The following is a 23,926-nucleotide window of genomic DNA, read 5'->3' as shown; positions in this document are numbered from 1 at the left end:
CCAGAACTTGGAAGCAACCTAGATGTCCCTCACCCGAAGAGTGGATAGAGAAAATGTGGTATATCTACACAATGGAGTACTATTCAGCAGAAAAAAATAATGGAATCATGAGACTTGCAGGCAAATGGATGACACTAGAAGAAGCCATCCTGAGTGAGGTAACCCAGTCACAAAAAGAGAAACATGGCATGTACTCTCTCATATATGGATTTTAGACATAGATCTGGGGAGTGCCAGCCTACAATCCTATGGCCAGAGAGTCTGGGAAACAGAAACTTCATTTAGTGGCTGATTGAAGAAGAGGCAGACTCCCTTGGTTAAGTACTGAGCTGAACTCAAGAAAGCCAGTAACAGAGAGGGAGGACTGATGATCAAAGGGATTAAGACTGGGCTGGTTTAACCCCTAGAAACAGCTGACCAGACAAAGGTTAACTCTTGAATCCCAGGCATCAGCCTGGGAATCCAGCATGGGACTGATCAAGACCCCCTGAATCTGGGTGTCAATGAGGAGGCCTAGGGAATCTATTGAGCCTTGGGCAGCAGATCAGTACCCATCCCAAGTATACACACAGACTTTGGACTCCCATAGAACAATGTGAGGTGCACTCTCACCCTGAACTCTTGGGGAAGGGTCTAGGCCCTGCCCTATATGAAATGACAGAGTATGGACACCCCCATGGAGGGCCTCACCCTCCCTGGGGGAATGAGGGGATAACGGGGGGGTTGGGGGGAGAGCAGGGGAAGAGGGGAGGGAATGGTAGAGGGACCTGGAACTGACTTGTGAGGCAACCTTGTTTCTTATCTAAATTTAAACTGGAAAATAAAAAAAAAGAAAAAAAAATGATTGCTTCCCTTGGCCTATGTGAAGTAAAATCCAACTGATAAATCATCTCCCTAATAACTGTTTACCAAACCACAACGGTATTCCCCCATCTTATCATTTTATTAAATCCTGGAGATTAAATCTCGTTCACATCTACATTTATTGAGACACTGAACTCCACTCTAACTTCACTACTTTGTGTGTGTGTGTGTGTATATGTGTGTATGAGTGAGTGTGTGAGTGTGTGTTTTTGTGTGGGGTGTGTGTGAGGGCGGGGAGAGAGAGATCACTCTATAAGCACATTATAAGTCTTTGAAAACATCTCACATTCCTGCTTATAACCCTCAGTGCCTAAACCTGGTGCGGTGCTGTGCATGGACAGTGTCCCATAAGTCCCCCCCCATGATAAGAAGTCCTCTACGCCAGCCACACCATCAACTCCCATGTGCCCTAGAGGGCTGGTCATATCTGTGCACAGTACATCTCATGCTGAAATCATCACAGGAATCCAAGACAAGCTCTCCTTCATAGAGCAAGCAGCTCATTTATCAGGGACAGCATAAACAAGTATGTATCAGCAGATTTCTTATCATCAGAAAAGTATTTCAGCAACATAAGAACACAGACAAAAAGCCCCTGAGGCATTCTTCATTGGTCCCTTATCTGTAGACTCACATACTCAAACTTGGCATTCCATGGGAATGTGTTGGCAAAATAAAACTCATCCATGTGGCTGTTTGCCTCCTAGAAAGATGGAGGTCCCAATTCCCAAGGGAGAATCTTATACTTAAAGATAACAGATGCCTCTATCTTTCACTGCCTTGATATTCATAGATATGGTCTCTGTATGAAACTTATGTGTGTGAGAGAGAGTGAAAGACAGAGAGAAAGAGAGAGACAGAGAGACAGACAGAGAGAGAGACAGAGAGAGAGAGAGAGAGAGAGAGAGAGAGAGAGAGAGAGAGAGAGAGAGAGAGAGAGAGAGAGAGAGAGAGAGAGAGAGAATAATATTGTGGGAAGTCAGACAAGGGTTGTCACTGATGCCCTAGGCATAGGTTTTGCTGCTAGGCCTCAGTTTCAACAAGTGCATGGAGAATATGTTATGTGTCAAGCCAGTGCCAGGTGAAGGAAATACAAGGATATATCAAAAGCATCTTCAAGAAGCTGGGTTTAGAGTAAGCAACAGATGTGGATATACAACAGAGATGGAATTCTGTGATACTATTAGAGTAAGGTTAAAAACAGTACTTAGAGAAACCCACTGGTTCTGCCTGAAGAGCTCTAAACAGGCTGCCTGAGGAAGAAGCCACTGCAAACTGGAGAAGCAGGAGGAAGTGACATCAGTACAGTGGTCAAGGTTATTGTTTGCAAAATAAGCATTCTAGTTCCCAAGCTCTGCCAGCCAAAGCTCATTATTCACAGATGACCGAGTTTGTAAAGGACTCAATATGTCTTGCCCAGTTTTTGCTCACAAACCAGACAAGAGAAGTTCGAAAGTAAAATGCAAATTCCTTCACCCCGCTGCTAGCTGGCAGCCCCTGGGATTGCGTGGATGGGTGCACGGTGACACAGAGGGGCGTTGACCATGTCATCATCATAACTGGCTTTTGGCCTAGTTCCACTGACAATCATAGGGACAGTTAGATGGGGAACACCAAGCTTTACTGTGCTTTCCCACAACAGCTCTGGGTACGTCTAAATGACCTACAGGAGGGTAACCTTGGATTTAGATGACACACATTTGAGAACATAGGAACTGAGTTTCATGATATCTATATCCCAGTTTCAAATGTTCAGTGCAAAAAGAAGCATATGCATGAGTAAATAGCATACATATAGCAAAAGGAGAATAATCAGTATACCTGGGTGCATGACATACAGGTACCTATGTATGATTATGGTTGCTCTATACGATTTTGAAATTGGTCAAAATGAAAAGCTGAAGGAAAAACTTGAAAGAAACACCTCCTGAGTGATTCTTTGGTTTGAAATAAAGTTATTTGACTTACTGAAATAGTATCTTGAATTGATCAAACTCAATCACCTCACTTAATGAGAATAAGCAATTTACATCTAAAGTTAGTCCCATAGTCTTTGGGGGCTCATCAAGTTCCTCTAAAAAGACATGTAAAACACATAAAAGCTATTATGAACAAGGTGGCCAGTACAAAAATAAGCAGAAGGCCATAATTTGTCAATCTCATATCTACGCGGTCTGTCTAAATGACAAAGTTGTGGTAGAATAGAATGGCAGAAACTTCCCCTTCTGGAGTGCCGTCGAGGCAGTCTGGACAGCTGTAGTCACCATCCCATCCCAGGAGCAGCTTCTTCATGGACTGAACCGCCCTTACATCCTCAAGGAAACAGTGCAGTATTTGGCCCATGCATCTGATAGTGTGACACTTATCACATAGTTGCAGCTTAGTCACACTTTGATTCCAGACGTCTTATGAAACTCTCAGAAAGAGCTTACATCACTAGAGCACTTAGCCTCCAGTATACACCCTTAGCAAAAAAACAGAGGAACGTGAGCCACTGAGAGAAAACACATTTATTGGAATTAAGGGAATGTGTTCACTCTATGCTTGCTCTTCCTAACTGTAAACTATTTATACTTATATACATAAGGGTCGCTCTACAGGGTTACAGTGCAAAGCCACATGAAGGCAGAGAACCTAAATAATTTTTATAGACTATATCATCTACTTTAAATCTGCATTATTTACCTTCCTTATTTTTGTGAACTAACAAGAAGTCACTTAAGAGAAGGAGGGTTATTTGGACTCCAAAGTTTGAGGGTACAGCCCATCACACCAGGGAAGGTCTGGTGGCAAGGCTAGTTCTCACTGGTGATGGGAAGCCTAGGAGGCTGCTTGCTCACAACTGGGTAGGTCTGGAAGCAGAGATGGGACAGGAAATGGAGCCAGGTTAAATGTCTCCTGCTGTGCCCCACTTCCTCCAGCTAGGCCCCAAAGGTTCTATGATCTCCCCAAGACCAAGCATTCAAACTCATGAGCCTATGAGAGGTGGGGGGGGATCCCATATCCAAAACACAACAAAGAAAATACACTATGGAATACCCACTCAAAGGAGAAATGACCTGCTTAGTTCTCAAAAGCTGGAACTGCAGAGGTTTTGTGTTTTTAAGTGTTGCAAAACAGCCTGAAGCTCTGAGTGAAAATTCTGTCACCAGCACCTACCAACCTCTCCAGTTCTTGATGGAGGCACACTCTCAGCATCCCGGCTAGTCTTCAGAGCCAGTCATGGGTAGGATACTGCAAACTTCTCCCCCAGAATCACTTTTATTGGTAGACTGGTTTCAGGATCCAAGTCCTGGGAAATGTACCTGCTAGCATCAGCCAGCAGAACATGGGGTGGGAAGGGAAATCTCCCACTCTACTGTCCTCAGGCTTCAGACGGAGAAAGTCTACGAAACAAATGCCACTTGTTTGTAAAGAACTGCACGGTCCTTTAAAGTGCTTGCCCACAGGCTAGGTCCCTCAAGTGCCTATGCAGTGGAGTGGTCAATGTGTATTGCCATTTAGAGAAAAATGAGACTGGAGAGGTTAGATAATTCAAAGAAAGAAAGTAGGGACTTGGACATTTCCTTTTCAAGCTCCAAAGTCCTTGTAATTTTCAACCTCAACAAACAATGTTCTGAAAGTTGCCAAAATAAGAGTCTACCACATGCGATTCTATTTACCTAATGCTCAAGAAGGTCCAAGTATGCTATGGTGAAGGGGAGCTTGGAACAGTATAGTCACTGGGGAGCTGAGACTCAGTGGAAAATAACAAAAGGGAAGTTTCTATTTTATAGCTTGATGGGGGTGTAGAACTGACTTGTACATGTCCTTCAAACCCGCAGATTTCACGTTTAGGGACTGTGTGTTTTATGTCTGTCTTAGTTAGGGTTGCATTTGCTAAGATGAAACACCATGGCCAAAAGCAAGTTGGGAAGGAAAGGGCTTATTTGTCTTACACTTTCATATCACTGTTCACCACAGAAGGACATCAGGACAGGAACTCAAACAGGGCAGGAACCTGGAGGCAGGAGCTGATGCAGGTCATCATAAAGGAGCACTGCTTACTGGCTTGCTCCCATTGGCTTGTTCAGCCTGCTTTCTTATAGAACCCAGAACCACCAGCCTAGAGATGGCCCCACCCACAATTGACTGGGCCCTTCCACATCAAGCATTATTTAGAAAATGCCTTACAGCTGGATCTTTTGGAGGTACATTCTCAGTTGAGGTTCCCTCCTTTCAGATAACTCTAGCTTATGTCAAGGTGATATAAAACTAGCCAGCACAATGCCCATTACCCATTTCACTAAAATAGAAATCAGCCTCAGAATTATACAGACTATTAAATACATTCAAAATTTGAAGACTTGGTTTAAAGTTTAAGTCCGTATACATCTGTAAATATTAATGCTCTGGATTATTTTGTGTCTAAAGCCACTTTCTAGAAAGCTCCCAATTCAATTGTCACATAACTGCTCTACGACAGAGTCTTGCTCCAAAGCACAGCAGACACTGCCATCACTGTGTATACTCTGAAATGCCATCAAAAAGCTCAATGTACCCAACACCTGCATGATGGGGGATGTCCTTCTGTATTATGTTTCTCTTATCGGTTGATGAATAAAGCACTGTTTGGCCAATAGATGCAGGAAGACAGGTGGGACTAGGAGATGAGAAGAATTCTGGGAGAGGCAGGCAGAGAAGCGCCGGAAAGGGACGCCATGGAGGGACCGGGAGGATAGGATGCACCAGGCATTCTCCGGTAAGATAAGGCCACGTAGAAACACATAGATTAGTAGAAATGGGTTAATAATTAAGACAGACAGTAAGAAGCCCTAGCCATCGGCAAGTTTAATAATTAATATAGAGTCTCTATGTGCTTATTTGGGGCTGAAAGGGTGGCGGGACCTGGCGGGAAAAGAAGTTGCCAGCAACACCTGCACATAGTAGGGCTAGAGAAGAACACATCCTAGCCTGCTGTTAAGATGCCTTGAGTTTCCAGAAACACTGTGTTCACTTGTGGCACAGGCAGCCCTGTATCCTCACAACCACTGGGGCACAAGTTCCCATTTGGTGAAATTACTGGGAGCAGAGTCCCACCAGTGGGTTCTATTTCTCCATCTAATTTGCAATGACTGTGGTCTCCACCACTCCCTTTGCACACTGACTCACATGCGTGTTCTCTACCCATCTCAGTGGTTTTCCTGTGCCACACAGATTCAAACTACGGCTCAGTCAAAAGACTGAAGGCCATATTTGGGAGGCAGAGGCAGATCTTTGAGTACAAGGGCATCCTGGCCTATATGGCGAGTGTTAGGCCAGCCAGCGCCACAGGATGAAACATGAGGCCCTTTCTTAAAAAAAAGTAAATAGATAAACAAAAGAAAAAAATCATACTCCACTGGAAGTTTCACAGGCAAGCAATAATATCAAGAACATTCCTAGACTGAAACCAAGGGAATGCCAGGTGTACTTACTCACAAAGAAGGATCCCATTTTCTAGGCCTGTCCGGAAGTCTTTATCACCAAAACTTCTGCCAGTGACTTGCTGGAAAAGAAAAATAGAAACAAGAGCATAAGTTTTTTTTTCTTTTACAACCAGGAAGTTCAATATTAAAAAAAAAATTCAAGAGCCCTGAAACCCCATGATGTTCCAAGAATGGGAAAATCTGTTAGCCTCCAGTTCCTTTCCCATGTGTGGCTTTGTATGGGTTGGGTGAGATAAACTTAGACCATGATGTGTCTATTCTTCCTGATAATACCCTGTTAACTGTTACCGCAGTAAGTCAAGGTCACGGTGTCTGTCATCCATGGGGGTATATGCTCTCACACTGTAAAAATAAACAACAACAACTAGAAAGTACTGTCCAAGGACACAGACCCTATGTACTAAAACTAAACAAGAACAAATGGAAAGTACCACCCAAGGACAATGACCCTATATACTAAAGCATTGGTGGCCAGGACCCTCACCTCAGGAAACTAACACCAAGACAGGAGATTAAAGCCAACGTGCATAAACAGCAGCACAGGGACACTCAAGGTGTCGCTGGCTGTGAGCAACCATTGGCTGGGGCGCAAGGTACTCTCTTTCATTTGTTCATTCTCTAAGTCCAAATGCCTGACCTGAAATATACCAGGTAGACATGTCTATAATGCGCTCTAAGGAAACCGCTAGTACACAAAATTCTACGTCATGGCCGGGTGTTGGTGGCACACGCCTTTAATCCCAGCACTCGGGAGGCAGAGGCAGGCGGATCTCTGTGAGTTCGAGGCCGGGCTGGACCGATAGCCTCCGAAACAATACAGAGAAACCCTGTCTCGTAAAAACAAAAACAAAAAAAAAAATTCTACGTCATGTCTAGTAAGCCATGAGAAAAAAGAAAATGGAGCCATAAAACACTCCAACAATGAAAAGGGGAAAAGAGGAGGGAGAGGAAGGAAGGGAAGGGGGCAGAGAGCATACAGAACACACAGAAAGGATGAAGGTTCGGTACCAACCATGTCAATAATCACATTAAGTGAGAGTGGCCCCAGAGCCCCCAACTAAAACACAAAGGTTGTCAGGGTGATTTGGAAGTTAAGTCAACACTGAGATGCCTACAAACGTGCTGTTTAAATTGGAAGATGTGCACAAATGTGAGTCACAAGAAAGCTGGGCCAGTCGTATTAGTATCAGAGAAAGAAATCTCAGAACAGAATAATAGCATAGATGGAGAAAGCTCCTTCATAATAAGAGAGCAGATAGTTCACTGACAAAGACATCATAATCTTGAACATTAATGTATTTCATTATATTTTTAAAAACTTTAAAATACACAAACCAAAGCAGATAGGATTGCAAAGAGAGGGAAGACAGATCATGAGTAGAGTCGGAGATTTAAATATTTACCTTTAATAGTAGATAGAACACACAAACAGAAAACTAATAATGATATAGAACACATGATATAGAACAGCATGGACCCAACTGATCTAACTGTTGTTTCTAGAATATTCCACCCTCCAACATTTACCAAGGCAAACCAAATTCTAGGTCATAAAACAATTCTCAGTATACTTAAAAACATTTATCCAAAGTGTGTGTTCTGGCCACAAAATAATTAAATTCTAACTTAACAGCAAAATATCTGTGGAATCTCTCCAAATATTTTTAAACTAAGGGTAGCATAACAAAAAATGCACAGAAATACTGGAGCAAAATTGGGGACATAGACAGTCAAAAGAGAAAGACACAAATTACCAGAGTCAAAAGTGGCAAAGGACATCACTGCAGAGTATAAAAATATTAAAAGAACAACAAGGGACTATTGTAAATAAATTTGTACCAATAAATTAAGCAACTTAAATTGTGCTGATAAAATCCTTGACGCAAGCACAATTCATACAACAAGGAAACAAACAGCCCCCTCATAAAGAAAATAGCAGAGTTTGAAGGCTCACTATTAAGTTGTACCTAATAGTTACAGAAGAAACAATCTAATTCAGAACAAACTCATCCAGACAAATTTTAAAAAGTGTGTCTTTATGATGGCTCACATTTTGTATTCTGACTATAAAAACTTCTAATTAACATTCCCTTCATGACACTGTCAGTCATTATTAAGATTGACTGCCATTACCAAAGGTCCATTTAGTAGGGAACAAAGTGTCATGGCTCAGACCTTTCCAACCTCTACCTGGATCCCAGTCAATTAAGGGTTTTTCACAATCTTGCCAACAAGGCAATAGTCCTTGTTGTCATTCCATGACCACTTTCCACAGACACGAGAGCAGGTGGGAAGCTCAGCTGAGCTCTTAAAAGATCCTGAGTGTGGTGGCGCATACCACTAATCCTAGAACTTGGGAGGCAGAGGCAAGTGGATGTCTATGAGTTCAAGGCCAGTCTGGTTCTATGTAGTGAGTTCCAGCTTAACCAGGGCTATCTATGTAGTGAGTGTGTGTGTGTGTGTGTGTGTGTGTGTGTGTGTAGAAAGCCCGGGTTCTAGAGGATTCAGGGTCCATCAGAGAGGCGTAGGAGGATGGTCAAGAGCACTCTACCCACTTCCCACCCCCACTACTCCTCATCCACCAAAACTCCATCCTTGCAGTTATCCAGCCCTGACAAAGTCACATCAAACCTTTCTTCCATAGCAAGCACACCCATTAACAACTCTTTATTCTCCCTTTAGAATGCAGACCCATTCCTTATTCCCTTCATTGGCTACCTTTCTCCCCTCTCACTGTCCTCCTCCATCCATCAGACATGCCCAGCCTTTTGACACAGTAACATGGTGCTGTCAATCTTAAAGTACACACTTAAGAACTGCACAATCAATTGTTTCTAAAGTCACAATATAAAAAATCACAGATCTTTAAGTTACAATTTTGTATTGGGTCACTATTGCAACTATCCTAGGCCACATAAGGCTCACAGGTCATGGATTGAACATGTCTGATAGACAGTTCAAAATCTGGTCCAATGGCTTCCACCTGGCCTTCCATCTATTCTTAAGCAGGAAGCTCATAATCTCTAAGGTTTATAGATCAAACCACTATACCTCTCATTGCTTCCACCAATGACTCTGAACCTCAGGAATCATGGTAGAAAACAAGTCCCCACAGTTCCCTACTGGTATTATACACACACACACACACACACACACACACTTAGGCATTCATGGGTTGCATGCAGATGACAACACTTTAGAATGCTAGAATACATGGGCAAAGGCTACCGACCACCACTATCTTATCAAGGATGAGCTCTAACACGTCTCTTTATTCAAGGGAATCCTCAGAAATTCTTATGTTGACCATAAGTCATCAGCTATTCCCTGGCTATCTTTCAGGAAATCCCTGTAGCAAATCCTCCCTGCTTTATGTTCAGGGTCAACCCACTTTAATTACTAACCACAGTATGTGTTGGAGGAACATGCAGAGTAAAAGTCACCGAATAAGTAATTTACCAAAACCTGGTTTTCCAGGAAAAGAAAAGCTTTTATCTGCCTCCGTAATTAAACAAAAGCAGAAGCCAAGGGCATTGTAACATGTCATCACACTGTTTAGTGCAAGCAATTATTGAGGAAGCTCATCTGTATCCGATTTCCTTTCCATGGAGCTCAAAGGTAATTCTGAATTTATTTACACCCCTGGCTCTGCTCTGAATCATTTGAATTGTGAACTGTGGAGAAGCCAGACTCAAAAAGAAAACCACACAGCTCCACAGCAACATGTTTACGAGGTGTTTATAATGTAACACGCTGTATATCACAACCCTACAGTCTGTTAATTGCCTTGTTACCATTGTTATTATGCAATTGCAATGAACAGCCAAAGACAGCCAAGAATTGGTCTTCCAGTCTGAACATTACCATGTATGCAAATAGTATTTCAGAAACATTTTCATGAATCTTCTGTAGAGTTTTGAAAGGAAATCACAAACAAACTACATGTCTAAAGAGCATTTTAAATAAATGTTCACAATTCTTAGTACAGTGATATAAGGAGAGAATTTTTATACATTGTTTTGGTTGGAGTTTCCTAAAATATATTTACTTTATGTGTATGAATTGTTTGCCTGTGTGTATGTACATAAACCATGTGAGTTCCTGGAGCCTAGTGATATCAGAAGAGGGTATCAGATCCCCTAAACAGGAGTTACAGATGTTACACCACTATGTGAACTACCATGTGGGTGCTGGGAATCCATGCCAGGTCCTCCGCAAGAGCGACAGGTGTTCTCTCTGCCCAAACTTGTTTGTTTGTTTAGAGACATGATTTTGCCACAAAGCCCTGACTACCCAGAGACTCACTGTGTAGCCCAGGCTAGCCTCAAACTTTAAAAGAGTCTGCTTCTGTCTTCCAAATTCTGAGGTTACAGGAGTGAATCAGCCTTCTGAAGAATAGATTCTGTTTGCTGACAAAATAATGATTCCTGTGTCAAGCAAGTGAAATGTGCAAGGTTGAGTAGATTCTCACTTAACATTTACGAGACATAAGGATTTTCCTGTAGTTGTGTGATACCAGGTCCTTTTGGAAAGGCTGTGATTTTCTTAACGCCTTGTTAACCATAAAAACCACACCCTTCAATCATGAAGAGAGGCTTTGCTGCACCTCAGTATGCCACCATCTCTTCTGATCCTACTGGAGCATCTTAATCAACTTAATCAACTGGAGCATCTCTGCATATTTTGTGCTGAAATTGTAAAAGAAAGAAGAATAAAATTGTTCTTACTTTTCACTTTTTTACCCCTCAGAAACAAACCCCTCCTGAGACTGTTAGAAAGTCAATCCTAGCTGGGCAGTGGTGGCACAAGCCTTTAATCCCAGCACTCGGGAGGCAGAGGCAGGTGGATCTCTGTGAGTTCGAGGCTGGGCTGGACCGACAGCCTCCAATACAGAGAAACCCTGTCTCGTAAAACAAACAAACAAAAAAACAAAAACAAAAAAAAGAAAGTCAATCCTAAATTTTAAGGTTTTTTTTTAAGACAAAGATAACTCATATTCACTTAAGGAATAATTAGCAACCAACCAATCTATTATTTCCTGAATACCTGTCTCACACTAGGCCCTGCAGAAGGAATGAAATCAAAATAACAAGAACCAGATCCTTCCAATGACAGGCACAATCCAGGGGAAAGGGGAAACATGACAACACGGCGGCTGCTGGGGAAGATGTGTGGATGAGGACCAAGAGCAAGGAGGAAGTGGCAGGCACACCTTGCATGACTGAAGACACGAGTGCGAGAAGCAGCAAGTGATGAATACTCATGCCCACTTTCTCCTTTTTCCATCTTTATTCATTGTGGGACTTCAGCCATGGGACGGGGCTACTCATAGAGTCCAGGTTGCCTTCTCTTTTCAGTTAAACCTTTCTAGAAATGTGTATATGTGTGTGTTGGCTGATTCTACCTTCAGCCAAGTTGGCAATGAGGATTAGCCATTACAATAGAAGAGCTTGAATCCTGCACACTCTTAAACATAATTCTGCATGGCATTTCAGCAAAATACTACAGGAGAGCTAATGCAGAAACTCTCTGCCTAGGGTTGTCAGGGAAGAACTTCAAGAGGCTGTACCTGAAGGATGGGACAGAATTCTCCAGAGGAGGGAGGTATATCAGGACACCACAGCCACCCCCTGAAGACCCATGCAAAAGTTTATTTGAGCAGAGACCTAAAGTTCTGAGGGCTGAGCCTAGTGGGTAAGGAAGGAGAAGTTTGGAGGAGATGAGGAACCAAAGTAACACAGCATTAATGGTAAAGGATATTGTGTCAACAATACCACATAGTTAAACCAAGACTTTGGTTTGTGCTTGACCTTTAACAAAATAGTCACCCTTAGAAGGTCTTTGGGTTTTTTCCTCATTACTATAATTTGCAATTCCTAAAGAGATTGTTCCAGAATACATTTTGTTTGTAGTCTCTAATTGTGTCCTCATGTGTTCTCCCATCCCTTCTGGGATGATGGACATCACCTTGCCAGCGGTTCCTCTAACATCACCATTCCAGCCCCGTGTCCTCCAGGTGATCATAGCTTGTCTTTTCCTGTTAGCCCCAAAGCTCCATCAATGCTCAGGGTCTTCTCCCTTTCCTTCCACACCTCAACCCTAAGCCTTTGTTTGTCCACAGCTTCCTTCATTCCCCTGAGGTTGCGATGCTGAATTCTCTCCTTTCCTAAAAGCCCCAATTCAACACTGCCCTTCAACCACCATCTTGTCCATCCTCCCTGGTCCAGATTCTATGTGATACCCTGTCTCTAAGCTTAGCTATTTGCAAGCTATCTTCATTCAATTTGATGAAAACGCTTCCAAGGGTCAAGAGTTAGAGTTAAGGCAACTTTAACTCTATCACTTTAGGCAAGCCCCTGAACTCATTCCAACACTCACTTGCTCTTCTGAAGACACGAAGAGACAGTAAAGGTACGTATTCCAATGGTTTGCATGAAGATGAATTAAAGCACATAAAGCCCTTAGCATCATGCCTGACCAGAGTAAGAACTCAGTGCTTCTCATCACCATGTGAGCCCAGGGTAAAACAACTGCAGTGTTCTCCCACATATCATTGCTATTGAGATGTATATATATTCCTATGCAGTTATTCCCTGGTTGTAAAAGACGTGGTGCTCACTGTCTCTCTGACGATACACAAATATTGCCATACTGCCTAACTTAAAAGATCTTCCCTTCCTGTGAAGTTAATCGACGGCTGAGCAGCACGAGCCAACAGCTCCATCCTTCTGAGATCCATTGCCTTCCCTTCAATTCCCCACCGCTTCATTCTCCTGGTTTTCTTTCTGCCTCATTAGATAAATACACCTTTCCGCTGCATTAAGGGTTTCCACCTCATTAGCTGGAAAGTATAAAGCAGCCTTTCCCTCTCCTTTCACTTCCCCTTTCTTCTCTTCCTGTGCCCTCCCCATCACGTCCCCAGGTAATTCCATCTAGTCCTATGTCTTTCATGTCTTATGTATGAGGAGAATTCATGCATTTTTACACATGATTCTGGGCCCTTCAAGTCCCAAATCAAACATTCAGTGTCTCATTAAACATCTCCTCTTGGGCACCTAATTATATATATATATATATATATATATATATATATACATATATATATATATGTGTATATATTTCCCCACACTTGAGGCTGTTACAAAATCTTGATGTCTGTCCCCCAAACTCAATCCATCTCTGGCCTTCGCATCAATGAACAGCACCGCTTCCTCCAATAACACAGAGATGAATTCAAACCAGTTGGAAGAGCCAATCTGTCCTTCTAAAACAGATTCCAGACCTGTCTTTTCTGTCTCCATACAGTAACAGTGGGGCAAGCTGCCATCCTTTGTAAGCAGTGTCCACCCATGGGGCCTTCCTCAAGTCATCGCCCACATTGCATCCTGAGGTCTTTCTAAAGTCCCACCCAGAGCCCCACCTCCCACCAGATTAAGGCCTATTACAGGAAAAAAAACCAGCCCCCTTTCTTCGAGGCCCCACCACACACACGGTGTTCACCGTCGTCGCACTTCCCTGACCAGTCAGGTTGCTATGCTTTGATCAGTGATCAGGGCTCCTTATATTGATTCAGTTAGGCTTGGCAGAAAAACAGCCCAGAAGCCCAAGCCTGAAGTTATTTAATCAGCATTACTAGACCACGATTCCTGCTAGCACCGGCTCTGAGTGCTTAATATGGAGGATAATAAAATGCAATCTGCAAGATCCATTTATATTTTCATCATGTCATCGGAAAAACAGAAGGCTCTGTTTATAGCCACAGATTGACAGAGCCTACAAAAAAATCTAATTAGGAATACAGCTGATGCTTAAAAGAACCCTGGGCGTGCTCAGTCCGCTCATCTAACCATCGGATGATCCGGACACAGAAAATGGGTCACTGCCGACACGTGTGCGTGGGTTCAGCTGACTGTGTCTGCACATTCTCAAGCTGTCCTTCACTTTAAGAGAGGGGTGACAGAAGCTGCAGAGAAAGACAGACAACACATACACGATGAGTTCCACCAAAGCCGAAAGCCTTCGTGACAGACTGAAGACAAAGAAGAGTCCAGAAAGAAACTGGACCAGGAGGGTGCTAAGTATGTTGTCTAGCGGTGATTTTTACCCAGTATTGTGTTGTTCCTTCGATAAACACTGCAGTTCTGGGCTAAATCAGATGAAGCTGTCACTTAGTTCTCATCGGAGTGAAGCAGAAAGCCACTGAATTTGACAAATGTGGGCACAGACTCCAGGTAGATGGCTCAGGAGCTGAGAGCAGGCTTCATGCATTGGAGCCTGCTGCAGGGTCTCTATAGGTGCCTATGGGAGCCTGTTTTGCTCAGTTGCAGGAGGTCAGAAATCAGGGTGGACACTGCCTGGAGGGGTATTTCATGTATGAAGTGGGTAAAACGCTAGTTCTCTCATGGTTTTGTTTCTCAAGCTTCATATTTAAGAGCAAATGCCCAAGGTCAGGGGTTCCCATTTGCCTTCAGAAATGCAACTCTGTAGGTCAGGGTTTGTGGCTGCTGGGCCCAGAAACAGGCTAGTAAGCCAATGAGAGAGCCCCCAAGCATACTGACAGGACTTAAGGAGATCATAAAGGGACAGTCACGAAAATCCTGAGAGAAAAAAAAGAAAGATACATTTTTATAAGAAAACCAGACTTCTAAAATGAAAGAAAGTCCTTGTCATGATGGAAAAAGAAGAGGTCATTTTTCATATATTTATGAAAAACCTAAAAAGCATCATGAAAAAATGTAAAAATCTATCCTTGCAAGATAATGGTTGAAAAGAACCCTGTGGGTGACACCTGGGCTCAGCTGGGGTATTCTGAACACATACTGGTCACCTAAGGACATCAGGCATCACCAAAGTGATAACGGCTGCCTGGGAGGATGCTCTTCTTAAGGCATGTGCTCAAATATTCGGAGAATGAAGGTAGCTGACATATGTGAGTGTACACCGTATGTGTATGAACTAATATAAAATGCCAATCACCACTGGAATCTGATGGTTAGCACCTGGTTTCTAGGAGCCTCCTTCCCTCCTCCTCCCTCCCCTCACTCTCTCCCTTTCTCTCTCTCCCTCCCTCCTTCCCTTTCTTTCTCCTCCCTCCTCTCCTCCCTTTTGTATGTTTTAAAATGTGGACAATAAAATGCTGTTTGGGTTCTAGTGCTGAAAAGTACTTTAGCATCTCAAACCAAGTGGTCATTCAACAACCCATCCGGAACCTTCTCACTCATCTCCAGGGTGTTTTTCATGTTTAAGGACAGTTATTTGCCAGCTCACTATCAGTCACCATATTGTGTCAACTCCCTCACTCCTTTGCTCACAGCCCAGGGCTGGCCCTGCCCGCCACTGACATGATGCTAGCAGTGACGACGGACAGGAAGAGGGGGTCAGCCCCTTGGCTTCCTGGTGTTGGGCAAAGAACTAGAACTCAAGGCCCTGCCAAGTACACACAGTCCTGTAGCTATTGTAGAGCTGTCCGAAGAAGTGATCAATTTCACCATTTGCTATTCTAATAATGGAATAGTTTTTAGCTGAGAATCCAAAGCAACCACAAAGCTGGTGGACATTGCCAGTGCTCGGCATAGAAAACGGCACCCGGGCCAAACTGGAGAACTGCTAGAATTCACCCAAGCAAGTTATTAGATTACCAAATGAAAATGAAACACGGTGAAATACTCAGAATAAGCGCAGAGTAAAGTAAGAGGCCTTTGTAATTTCAGGACTGAGCTGAGTAACATAACGCCTAAGGACAGCTCAGACGTAGTAACCAAGTGAAAATGAGTGAGGCTAGGGAGAGAGTGTGGCTGATAAGTTCCACAAGCATGAGTGTAAAAAGCCAGGCATGGGGGTGTGCGCCCATAATCTCACTGCTGAAGGAATGAGATGGTTGGCTCCCTGGAGCTCACCAGCCAGCCAGCCTAACTTAATCAATGAGCCCAGGTCCCAGAGAGAGTCTCTGTCTCAAAGAACAAGACGGATGGGCTCCTGGGAACTAACACTCAAAGTTCACCTCTGGTGTCCACATACAGGAACATATACATATCATCACACACATATACATATCATCACACACACATACACATCACACATATACACACTAGTTACACATACACACACATACTTATCACACACATATATGCATCACACACACATGCTGAGGAGAACTATTTTGAGAAAAGAGAGAAGGATTGTAGAAGATACTTTCTAGGATACAGAGATTCTATTTTTTTATTTGGGGTAGTCATCACAAGGCTATTGACACTAAATAATTAACCAGACTGTATATTTATTTATGTGATTTTCTACACTTGTGTACTAGTTTATTTTATATGACAATAATGAAATTCATGAGGCAGAACACTTAGTGAAGAAAAGAGGTTTATTTGGGTTCATGGCTCCAAGGGGCTGGATCTGCTATTGTCCTTCCTGTTGGGAGAACCCTGAGGAGACACAGGGTGACAAGCCATATTGAACCAGAGCATCATCTGCTGATTCAGTGGCTGTGATGCATCCATGACTCCCTCAGAATATATTTTAAAATGAACATCTGAATACCGGGCAAGAAACTAATGTACTATTTAGTTTGTGAAACCATACTGAAACAAAGCATTTGAGTGGCTCCAGGTGACCATAGAGCCTCTTAATCTATTATTCTATTACTTTTTCTTTTGTTTGAACCACACAACTGTGTACTAACACCTAGTCGGCAGTGGGGAAGGAAGGAAATAGGGCTCTATCCACAGCTCCAGTTAGCTTCTGGTAAATTCTTCATTTCTCTAAGGCTCCTCTGTACACATCACAGACTCTTCTGCCACCCCAGCCTCTTGCCTTTGAAATGACGGCAATGGCAATGGAATGTTCCACTAAATTAACTTACCGGCTCTTTAGCACTGCACGTCGTGGTTGCAGCCATGGCTGGTTATACAGATGAGACCCTAGGCAAGTGCAGCCAGGGGACGAGATAATTGAGGTTCAATAACTTCAGTGGCCTTTGCCTAACCATGCAACCTCTTCTGAAAGTCCCACCTCCCTAATGCTTATTAATCTGCTGCCAGGACTCATGGGGTCTGTTCATGGAGAGATCTTTCTTTGGATATTCACAAAGTACTCAGTGGGTCATCAAAAGGCTCAATGCAAGTGTTATCATTATCTCTGATGCAGGCTGAAGAAACTAGAACTACAGACCATTAAAAAAAAATGTGTCCCGTTTCCTAGGGCTAGCAGGTAGCACAGGATAACAGGCAGGATGGTCTGACTCCTAAGGATTAGGCTATGCTAATGAGTTCTAAATGAAAACCTGACGTTCTACTGTCCATGTCAACCTTATCCCTCCTCACACTGCCTTTTCCTCAAAGTGGGGAGGAAGAAAATAAATTCCTACACTCAGAAAAATACTAAGGTATGTAGGCATTTATCATTAATTTCCTCAATACCACAGGGATGGAATAATAAAAGGCTTTGTGGTGTTGCTAGATTTTTATCTCTGCCTTTAAAAAAATCATAACAGGTATCCAATAATCCATCTTGAATGAACCTATACACAACTTGATCCCCCTGGGTAATGAAAAACGAATAACCTCCATTAATGGAGGGCACAGAGGAAGAGAAGGGAGGTACGCAAGATGCTTCATTTAAGGCCAGTAGCGTTTACAAAACAGGGTATCTCTCTACTCATCTTTCAACGGTTCCTTTGCTGTTTCTGTTGTTTTTCGAGACAGGATTTCTCTGTGTAGCCCTGGCTGTCTGGGAACTCCCTCTGTTCCAGGCTGGCCTGGAACATAAGACATCTGCCTGCCGCTGCCTCCCAAGGGCTGGGATTAAAAGTGTGTGCCACCAACCAGCATTTCACTGGCTCTTTAAACTTACGCGTAATGTATTATGGGAGAAACTCTGTTCTCTTGGCTGCTTTGTGACTGAATCACCATCCGACACTGAGTCTCACTGATCCAGCAGTGAGGTGTTAGCCACCCCAATGAAAAAGCACCCATTTGGGCTTCCATGAGACAAAGGGAATATAGATCCATCACTAAATTTGGCTCCCCCTACCTCCAAATAATGACCACATAATGCTAAGGAGGAAGGGGGCTCATCTCCAGTCACAAAGAACTATTTGGCCACAATGTAGCATTATGCCACACCAGTGAAATTAAAGAGAACACAAGCAGGCCATGCTCAATGAACCTAATTTGCGAGGTCAACTGACAAATAAACACTAGGACCTTATACTCACACACCACTGTACATTTCACTAAAGGGCAAAAATGTTGTTAATAGATTAAAGGGTAAAAGGTCTAAAAGGCCTTTAGTTATGGTTATAAAGGGGAAAAGGGACACTTGACCCTATAAAGTTGAGCATCCATCATCTGAAATGATCCCGAACCCCACATTTTTGGTATACCCAAAGACACAATGAGAAAGCTTCCCATTTGTTCTCACGTAAAGGGTCACAGTCAAAATGTCAGCATGCTAAAAATGCTCCATAAAATTACCTTAAATCTATGTGTAGGTGTGCATGAGGCATACGTGAATTTCATATTTAGACTTGGGTCTCACACCCAAGATATCCCACTAGGTATATGCAGATATTTCCAAATCTGAAAAAATAACTTGGAAGCACTTCAATCCCAAGCATTTCAGGCAAGGATGCACAACTTAAATCGGTCAGTCTGAGAGTTAGCCTAGGACCCACCGTGTTCCACTAAACACCGGCTTTCACAGAGGATGAAGGACTATTAGGAGGACTACTAGTATATAGCAGTTGTCAACTCCCATGGTATAAACAACATTTCCACCATAGCTCAATTTAACCTCAGCATGATGTCACTGAGTACAAAGCAGGAAAAAAAATGGGCACAGTCCTCTCTCCAGAACTGACTGCAGAACCACACGGTAAGCTCACCATCTGTGTTCTTTTCATTGTGGGACAAGAAGCTAACTTGTAAGTTATGTTCTGTCTGATAATTTCTGAATAGCCATGGCAGTGAAGAAATTCATCCAGAAAATGACTAAAAATCAAAGCACATACTTATACAAACATCTAGGTGTTTCTGAGTTTAAAAACACCTTTCTTCTGTCTCCTACATAGGAGAAACTTACACAAGCTAATGATTGTCCCCAATCCATTCTAGGGTACACTGACATGGGTTTGAACTGAGTCATTTGCAGGGAGTTCACTAGGTTGTTAAAAAAGCAAACAAGCCGGGCGGTGGTGGCGCACGCCTTTAATCCCAGCACTCGGGAGGCAGAGGCAGGCGGATCTTTGTGAGTCCGAGGCCGGGCTGGACCAACAGCCTCCAAAACAATACAGAGAAACCCTGTCTCGTAAACCCCCCCCCCAAAAAAGCAAATGAACATTTAGAGAAAAGGGGTAAACATACCCTCCTCTCAAGATCAGGGTGTGTACTGTCCAAGCTATATGCTCTTTATTCCTCTGCTAGGTGAGCAAGAAGGACCAGTAAGGCCAGTCCCACGCTGCTGAGTGACACAGAGTGGGAGGGGGGAAGGGAGAGAAGGGTTTATTCTCTTTGGTAAACTGTTGCCCCCTCTCTGTCTCTGGATATGCCACGGTACACAATGACAAGCCAAGTCAGGACAAACAGACCCAATAGCTGAATGGATACGGGGTTCCCAGCACACACAACTTTTGGCTTCCCCCGACTCCTGGCACTAGGAGGCGGCCCTTGGTGACCCACGCTCACTGGCCTTCACAGAGCTGTCCTCTTACATATCGTGGGGACTGGGGTGAAAGTACAAAGGCAATGCTGTTCTTCCCATCATGTCTTTAGAGGGATTAAATTATCATTTCATAGAGACTGGCCTTCACACCGATTCTCTGCCTGCGTAAGAGAAAAACTGCTCACAGCAGCGTTCCCCAATGTGTGTTTTACAGGATCCCAGGCTCCATGGGACTGAGCGAGATTTGATGTGGAAAAAAAGAGATCCATAGCCAAATAAGTTTGGGGAATGCTCTATCTAATTTTTCAACTCAGTGTTGACAGCGTGTTCATGAGATCTTCCAATGGAGTCAATGGCAGTGTTTCCCAGTATGTCAACCCAGTCAACCCCCTTTTCAAGGCCAGTCTTTGGGATGGCCGGGACCAGTGCTCTGCAGCTCTGTGCAGGGACTTCTGGCTTTCTGCTCGGCTAATGAGCTTACAACGCGATGGGTGAAGAGCTCCCCATAAGTGCTGTGGGACCCCTGTTGTCTTGGACACATATGCTATTTGTGTTAAATGGAAATGTGCCACTGCTGAGGTTTGAATGCTCCCTCCAAAGGTCATGCTGAAATTGAATTGCTATTGTGAGAGTATTCCAGAGTGGGATCTGTACAAAGTAATCAGGTTCAGAAATTTCTTCCATCATGAGTGCGTTAGTTACCTAAGAGTGGGCTTCGTAGGAGCCCTGCTCTCTTTCATCTGTTCTTTCCATGTCTGCATGCTCAATTGCCCTTATGCGTGTAATGATACTGCAAGGGGTCCCACCAGACGCCAAGACTTGGACGACAGAGTCTCCAGAACTGTGAGAAATCAAGTTCTGTTATTTATATTTTCCCCAGTCTGTGGTAATTCCCAGTCTAGGATTTCTGTCACGAAAGCAGAAAACACATTAAGAAAGTTAAAGGAAAAGAGTTGTCTTCCTACAAGTTGTCCTCTGACTTCCACACACATGCTGTGGCATAATAAATAAATAAACTTGAAACACATACATCCCAGCCAGTCGGTGGTAGCACACACCTTTAATCCCAGCACTTGGAAGGTAGAGGCAGGCTGACCTCTGAGTTTGGGGCCAGCCCAGTCTACAGAGTGAGTCCTAGGACAGCCAGGGCAACACAGAGAAACCCTGTCTTGAACCCCCTCTCCAAAAAGAAAATACATCCCATGTAAGATATTCTGTTTATAGCAAAGTTAAAGAAAGAAAACAACGAGCTGTTCAAGCAGGCAAGTGAGAGTGGGCCATTAAAGAGCGAAGTCTCCCCTGACACGGGGATTGGTGACAAGTGAGGCAGGAAGGGGACAAGCCAAGGAACACTCTGGGGACAAAAGCACATGGCGGAGTCCTTGTCATGGAATTCAGATCACAGGCTCCTTAACAATGCAGTCACACACAGACATTCGGCCTTTTCATTAGACTCAGGTAGGTGAAGTCAGTCTCTCTGGTCAATCTCAAGGAGAATAAGCACAAGGTGTTTCTTAGGTATTTGACTAAGTAATTCCCAAATGATGTCCATCAAATGCCAGTTGCAGAAGCCATTACAGCAGTATCCTTAACAGCATACGGATCCGGGTTGGCAGGGCCTCCCAGAGCCAGCAATCCAACTCAAAAATAATTCTGGAACTTAGGAGATCCTATTACTATGAGGCAGAAATAGACTTTCAAGTGCTTGCTTTGAAATAACAAGCATTGTTCCACCCAGCTTTTTCCACCATCCTAGAACATTTATTTTTTTTAAAAAGTGCAGGGTGAGTCAGCTTCTAAAAGAAAGCTTTGCCGTGGATGCAGGATAGCCTCACGTTCCCACAACAGGGTAGGCACAGTGATGATGGTAACTTTATAAATGATACACAGGTGTTTATTAAGAAAGAACTGGGAAATGACTCTGATTTAAGTGCTAACTGCACCAGCATAAGGACGTCAGCACCCACATAAAAGCTGGATATGGGGGGGTGCATCTGGAACCTCACACTGGGGCAGACACAGGCAGACCCCTAGAGCTCACAGGCCAGCCGGTCTAACTGAAACCAGGGCTCCAGGTTCAGCGAGAGATCCTGTCTCAATAAATAAGGTGAAGAGCAATTGAGGGAGTTACTGGACATCCACTCTGGCCTCCGCACATACAAACGGGAGTGCACTTGCACACTTAGGTGCACATACTTGTATCCAACACACACAGAAGATACTGCATACGCTGGGAATAACATTCAGTAGCAGAGAGCTTCCCTAGCACGCATTAAGTGCTGGATTCTGTCCCCAGCATTGTAACTAAAAAAATAGTACATGAATAAAATCATAATAATTATATGAAACTATAAATATTACATAAAATGTCAATAAAATTCTATCTTTATGAGCATAAATTGAATACCAGCTTGCTTATTTCTGTTATCATGGTTACCTAGCATATACAAGGACTTGGGTTTGATTCTCCCCAAAACTACTGAAGATGGAGTTAACACACAATAGAGAAATATTCTCTCATTAGTCAGATTTAAGATCTGTTGCTGTTGCACAATTTCTGCTGGTTCCCACATAAATGACTACTTCAATAATTTTAGCAGCCTAACCCCCAAATTTAATTCTATTCTGCTTATATGTTTATGTGTTGCTTTGGAAAGCCTGGCACCCTCAGAGAAATAAAATTCTCTGAGTGTTGGGAGCCCCATGTCTTCAGGGGTCTCCGCATCTCCTTTGCCACCGGGAAGTCTGAATCACCTCTCTTCCTGAATGAGGCCTTCCAACCCAAGGCCTTGTTCCTGCTCCCTCAGCCACCGCTCTATGCTGCTGGCCACACCAGGAAAGCTTTGCTCATACTTGTTTGCAAAGCAACCTTGATCCAGACATTTTTCTAACGTTTCCCACTCTCCATGGCCCAAGCCGCAACTTTCAGACTGCCTCTCAGACTGAGGAATCTGCTGTGTGACTGTACATCTTTTGTGAATTCTCCACACAGATGTGTGCCTCTGCATTCACACATGCCACTTGTCACATCAGGAATGCCCTCGCTCGCTCTTTATCTCCAACTCCATATTTAAGTCTCAAGATAGGAGCACTATAATATTTTCCTGTGGCACATATTATCCATTCACCCACCTCTTGGCAGGCCAAATTAACTGTTCCTCCCAGAGCACCCATTGTCTCTCACACAGGAAATGAGACAGTTCTTTTAATACAGAGATTTGGGCTTGACTTCTGTTATAGTTTGGGGGAACTTTCAAAGGATTCTGTGTTGAAAGTCACACCACAATGCAGTGTTAAGAACCAGCGCTTTGGGGTAGTGATTGGATCTTGAGGACTCTGACCTAATCAATGTATTTATCCTCTGAAGGATTCATGAACTTAGGGCATTGTTTGGAAATGGTGAACCTAGAAGATGAAGCCCAGCTGCAGGGTCTGGGTCACTTGGGGTGTGGTGCTGAAGGAGGGTCTTGTCCCGGCTCCTTCCCTTACTCTCTCTACTTCCTGCTACGGTGAGATGACCCACTTTCCTCCTCCGTGCTCTCCCACTATGGTGCTTCTGCCTTGCCACCAATGGTGCCTGCCAATAATGGACTGAAACCTCATAAAAATCTTTGCTCCCTTAGTTTATCTCGGGTGCTTTCCCTAGTGATGAAAAGCTAGCTAGCACAGACATGTCCTTCAATCAGAAGAAATGAACTTACCTCCCAGTGACTGACTATGTGATTTGGGGTAACGACATCTGTGACATAGTTCTGTCTTTACCTGCTAAATGGAGCATGGGGGCGGGGAATCGTAGTATTGACCTCACAAGGAAAACAAACACAAGATTATGTATCTGAGTGCTGACTAAAACTATGTATGGCCAAAAAGTATAATTTTTGAAAAGGCAATTTGAATTATTGCTAATATCTTTTCCTCTATGCCCAGGA

General features: G+C 43.5%; 1 protein-coding gene across 6 annotated transcripts in view; it reads right to left on the bottom strand.

Moving 5' to 3' along the window:
* Window positions 1–23,926, bottom strand: part of Limch1 (LIM and calponin homology domains 1) — a 306,367-nt gene that overhangs the window by 180,484 nt on the left and 101,957 nt on the right. For all 6 annotated transcript variants that reach the window (XM_040747146.1, XM_040747148.1, XM_040747145.1 and 3 more), the window contains exon 2: window positions 6,321–6,391. In XM_040747146.1, the coding sequence (XP_040603080.1) occupies window positions 6,321–6,391 (71 nt within the window). The remainder of the gene's footprint in view (window positions 1–6,320; window positions 6,392–23,926) is intronic.

Source organism: Mesocricetus auratus, unplaced genomic scaffold, assembly GCF_017639785.1.
Source record: "Mesocricetus auratus isolate SY011 unplaced genomic scaffold, BCM_Maur_2.0 Super-Scaffold_100006, whole genome shotgun sequence".
Taxonomy (NCBI): domain Eukaryota; kingdom Metazoa; phylum Chordata; class Mammalia; order Rodentia; family Cricetidae; genus Mesocricetus; species Mesocricetus auratus.
The sequence above is the reverse complement of the archived record's forward strand: the minus strand, read 5'-3'. Positions and strand labels throughout refer to the sequence as shown.